Below are 4,733 nucleotides of genomic sequence, written 5' to 3'. Positions count from 1 at the left end.
AATATTACCCTTTTATAATAATTTTTTATTTGGACATTAATAAAAAGAAAATAATTAAATTACCAATTTAACCCTAAAAATAAAAATAAAAATTATATTAATTTTTAATTGTCAAAAATTGTATGCAAACTACCAAGTGTGCAAATGTTGCTTGCAAAAAAATTAATATAAATTTTTTTATTTTTTAGGGTTAAATTTGTAATTTAATTATTTTCTTTTTATTAATGTCCAAACAAAAAAAATTATTAGAAAAGGGTAATATCGTACAAATAAGCCAAAAGAAATAAAAAGTAACGGTAGGAGTATCAATACTTTAACGGCGGAGATATTTCAAGTTATTTTTAAAAATAGAGGGACTAAATGGACATTAATATTAAAATATAGGGACTAAATAGGCTTTTACCCCACGAAATAAATTAAAAAAATAGAAAAACGCATTCGTCAATGCTAAGAATTTTACAAATTTACAACCTAAAAGAATTTCACTAAACTTAAAAAGGTCTTCATCATGTCCTACGATTTAGTAAATGCTTTACTTTTATGCCTAATTTCTTGCGGTTGCTGTTGCACCACCAAAACTGAAAACTCCTCACTTGAATTAACCAGTGTGTCCCCAATAATCCCAAGCTCAGGATACTCAATCCATTCTGAAAGACCCAATGTAACTTTAGAACATGGGTCATGATTTTTACCAACAATAAATAAATCAAAATTTTCTGTCAACGTTTGAATAACTCGTGTTGTTCCTATTCCATCTTTCACAATCTCTACTCTCAATGTGATCTTCTTCGTTACCACACTATCCTTAAACTCATCAAACGCGTGATTATCAAGATCACGATCATCCGTTGTCTCAATGCCTGATGACGTGTCTGGATCACTTGATACAAACCAAACTACTGTGAGACTAATATTTGGATGTTCTACCATGAGTCTGCTGTATGCCAACGCCTCTCTGTCATCAGCACCGCCTACGAAGAGCATAACGATATGGTACGACAATTGAAAATCGAACGTTGGGCGGATGCTTTTGATTTTTCCTCGCTGAACAAGAACTCCCACCGAGCAAGGAGCCTTATCAAGGATGTTTCCATTTAAGGCTCGTATAGGAAGCTCAGAAGATTCCACCAAGCAATTAACCCCCCATTGTTTGTGAAATGGAACGATTATGATGGCGGCTCTTTTGTCAAGTGCAAGTGTGCATACATCGTCATGCATACTTGCATAAGGAGCAATTGTTGTGAAATGTTGCACCACAATGTTCCCATGGTAGCTTCTTTCCAATTGAGCAAAGGCATTGATCAGATGGGTTGAAGAAGCGACAACAGATTGTGTGTGTTGATGGTATGGTTTAAGAAATGCTGTTACACTGCCTTTCAACTCAATAAGTTGGAGCACAAAGGCAGTTATTGGGAAATTTCTGGTGGGATTCGAGGCTTCGAGGAGACTTATTATTGGATTCATATTGTCTTCTTTGTTTATGCAGACTAATATCCGGAGATTGTTTTGCTTGGTTTTAGAGATTGCCCTTCGTACGTCTAGCTTGTATCTTCTTGATGGGTCGTATAGGTAGCCAACGACGGCACTGGCAATGCTAGTTACAATTACCATGTTGGCTATCAAAAGGGCAAAAATCTGGCTAGTTATAGTCTGCGTACAAACAATTAATTGACAAGTTAATATGACAATATATGTGTACAAAATAAGGAAAAATGACAACAACACACCGATGGTTTGGAGAAATGATCATGAAGACCTTTTTCTTTTTAGAAATGGTCAGTCATACGGATCTATTTTTGGAATATGCAGGACCCTAAGATTTGTCGAGAAAGAGAAATTATGTGCCGTATAAAAGATTTGTGCGACCATTTCACAAAACTACAAGAGTGATATGTCCCTTATCAAATTTGGAGTCACATATATGTACCTTCTTGTCCTTCCACATGCAATACAAAGCAATTTCAGGAATGCCTCTGCAACACATGATGAAGGCAAGACATGAAGCCTTAATGAAAGATATCCCAAAGAAAGAGGATGATAAAATTACTCCTGTAAACTTGCCTATATAAGACATCACCATGATCAACTCCATCTTTCTTGTCGAGCTCTCTTTTAATAGATACATTTCCCATCTTATCCCACTCATAGCACAGAAGACAGGAATCAGAAATCCAGATGTAAAAAAATCAAGTTTATTTACTAATTGTGTGCCCAATGGTGGCCCATCTGGTAAACACAGGCCGAAAACAAAACAGCCTAAAAAAGAGCCTTGACCAAAACATGTACCAACAAAACCAACTCCCAGGACTATGCATATTATTGATATAAAGTGACTTTGCTTCATAGATTCTCCCTCTGCTGTCTTGCTGACTATCCATATTGTTAATGGCCTTAGTAGAAAGAACATTGTACAATAAAATCCGAATAAACTTGGAAACGTATATAATGGCTTCATAGGATTACTATTGTAAGCATCAGAAACACCATTCAGAATCATACAAGTGATCCAACTTAGTATATCACTAACCATGGCGGCAGAGGAAGCTAAGCGACCCAGCTCTGAATTTAACATATTGAGTTCTTTAAGAACGCTTGTTACCACAACCAATGAAGTCATTGAATTTGCGGCCACCGAAGCAGCAATTCCAGTTGCTGATTCAACATCAAAACGGCTTTTTTGTTGCTGAATGAGACGAAAGCTTGACATGCCAAATATCAATGGAATTAAACATCCAAAGAAACCAATTGCCACGGCTCTTCTTCTTATATGTTTAATTAATCCCAAATCAATTTGCACTCCTAACACGAATATGTGCAAGATCATGCCAAATTCAGCAAATGTTCTAAGTATGTGTCTATTTCGCATTGGAAACAAAGTAGACGTGTCATCACCTAGAATTGAGGGGCCGATTATTGCACCACCCTGGTAAAAACAAGAAAATTAATACTCATTATAGGGACGATATTTAAACAAAGAAAAAAATTAACAGAATGCTGACAACCCGGTGCTAGATTGCTCATTTAATTGAAAAAAGAAAAGTAAATCACCTCAGCACTATGAAAGTGTTCCGTCTCTTTAACATTTTTCTAATCGTAACAGAAATAAAAGGAAAAAACAAAAGTATCAAATGGAAGAGAAAGTTTGTAATGAGCTTACAAGAATCTGGGCCATGACTGTAGTTTGGTGAAAAGGCCGCAATAAAAAGTAAATGGCTCTAGTGGATAGGAAGATGACAACCATCTGCAGCAATAGAACAGGCGTGGTGCTTTGCAAAGGGTTATGATGCCAAATACCGTAGGAGTGAATTACGTTAAAATATTGGCAAGTTACCAAGTTATTTGAAATATAATTATTATCCGTGCGGTTTAGCTCCTGTGAATTCGACATGATGCAATTGAGATTGAAGATCCTGCTAGTGAGACCAATAAAGAAAACAGAAGAAATAGTTAAAGAGGAATTGAGAAGGGACAATCCTGGAGAGAGAAAACATGCAGGTGAGATGGAGCAAAGATTTAGAAATTAGTGAATGGATGAAGTTGGTCCGCGAATTTAAGGGCTTGACAAAAGGTTCTCCATAATTCACTTTATATATATATATAGTACATAATGTTAAATTTTTTTAAAGTCCAAAATGAGTTGATAACGGCCAATGGGCTCGTAGCCCATTCCGCCCAATTTCGAGTCTCAGCAATGATTGGAACTCGACTCCCCTTCTGATAACAGTTTATTTGGTTCTCTGCTTTAAAGGTAAAATAGATTTTCCTCCAGTATTAAGTGAGGATCGTTGTTCGGGTTGTGCCATATTAGAATCATAAAGAAGAGTCTCGATTGCTATTTGGTTGTAAATATCAATAGAGTTCTAATTGTAATATATCAATATTTCAAAAAAAAAAAGAGTGTTATATTTTAACAAGTAGTTGTCTCAACTTTTAAATTAATAGATATAATAGGAGAAAGTATTTTCTACAGTATCAACACCACCACATCACTTACTAGGTGGTAATGTTAGGCCAATTATTAGATGTATTAGGTTAAAAAGAATAATTTTTTAAATAAATTTAACAACTAGTACTTAGGGCTAATTTGGTAATACTCCAACTTTTAAAATAACTGCTCTGCTATTAACTATACTGTGAAAATAATCAACTGTGAAAAAAAAATTAATGAAATTTATTTTTAAAAGTGTTGTAAGTTTTAAAAGTAGTTGTAATTGTTTGATAAATCTTATTGTTAGACTGCTGTAAGAATATAAATGACTGAATTAAACATAATGTTGAATAAAATTTAGTTAAACATTTATAAACATGTATATAAAAAAATTTATTGTGTACCTATAATAATTGATAACTATTTTAAATCATTAATTTTATTTTTTATTTTGTTATCTCAATATAATTAGTAATAATAATAATAATAATCTTTTTAAAGTTAATGATTTTATTTCCTAATTAGTAAGATAATTTTATATTTTTATAATATATATGAGGATATATATGAAATTGTATTAAATATAAAAGTGATTCTCATAATCAAATTTTGAAAACCTACTCCTTCTTTACTTTTCAAAATCTGCTATAAGATGTGGTGATTTTATCCAAAGTGATTTAAAAAAATTTTACTGAATAGTAAAATTAGGATTGAACTTTTCAAAATCACTTTTTAGATATATGTATTCTTGGTGATTTGAATCAAGGTATCTTTATATTTATTCAGTGGTAAGAGTCAACCCAAT

The 4,733-nt window shown here is 33.2% G+C and overlaps 1 protein-coding gene across 1 annotated transcript; it reads right to left on the bottom strand.

Moving 5' to 3' along the window:
• Nucleotides 1-513: 513 nt before the first annotated feature.
• On the bottom strand, nucleotides 514-1,464 carry LOC18040736 (cation/H(+) antiporter 14). The gene has a single exon (XM_024183538.1). It carries the CDS (start codon nucleotides 1,462-1,464, stop codon nucleotides 514-516), a length of 951 nt encoding a protein of 316 aa, XP_024039306.1.
• Nucleotides 1,465-4,733: the final 3,269 nt, after the last annotated feature.

The sequence above is a fragment of the Citrus clementina genome, unplaced genomic scaffold (genome assembly GCF_000493195.1).
Source record: "Citrus clementina cultivar Clemenules unplaced genomic scaffold, Citrus_clementina_v1.0 scaffold_5, whole genome shotgun sequence".
Lineage (NCBI taxonomy): Eukaryota > Viridiplantae > Streptophyta > Magnoliopsida > Sapindales > Rutaceae > Citrus > Citrus x clementina.
This window is presented reverse-complemented; position numbering and strand designations above follow the sequence as displayed.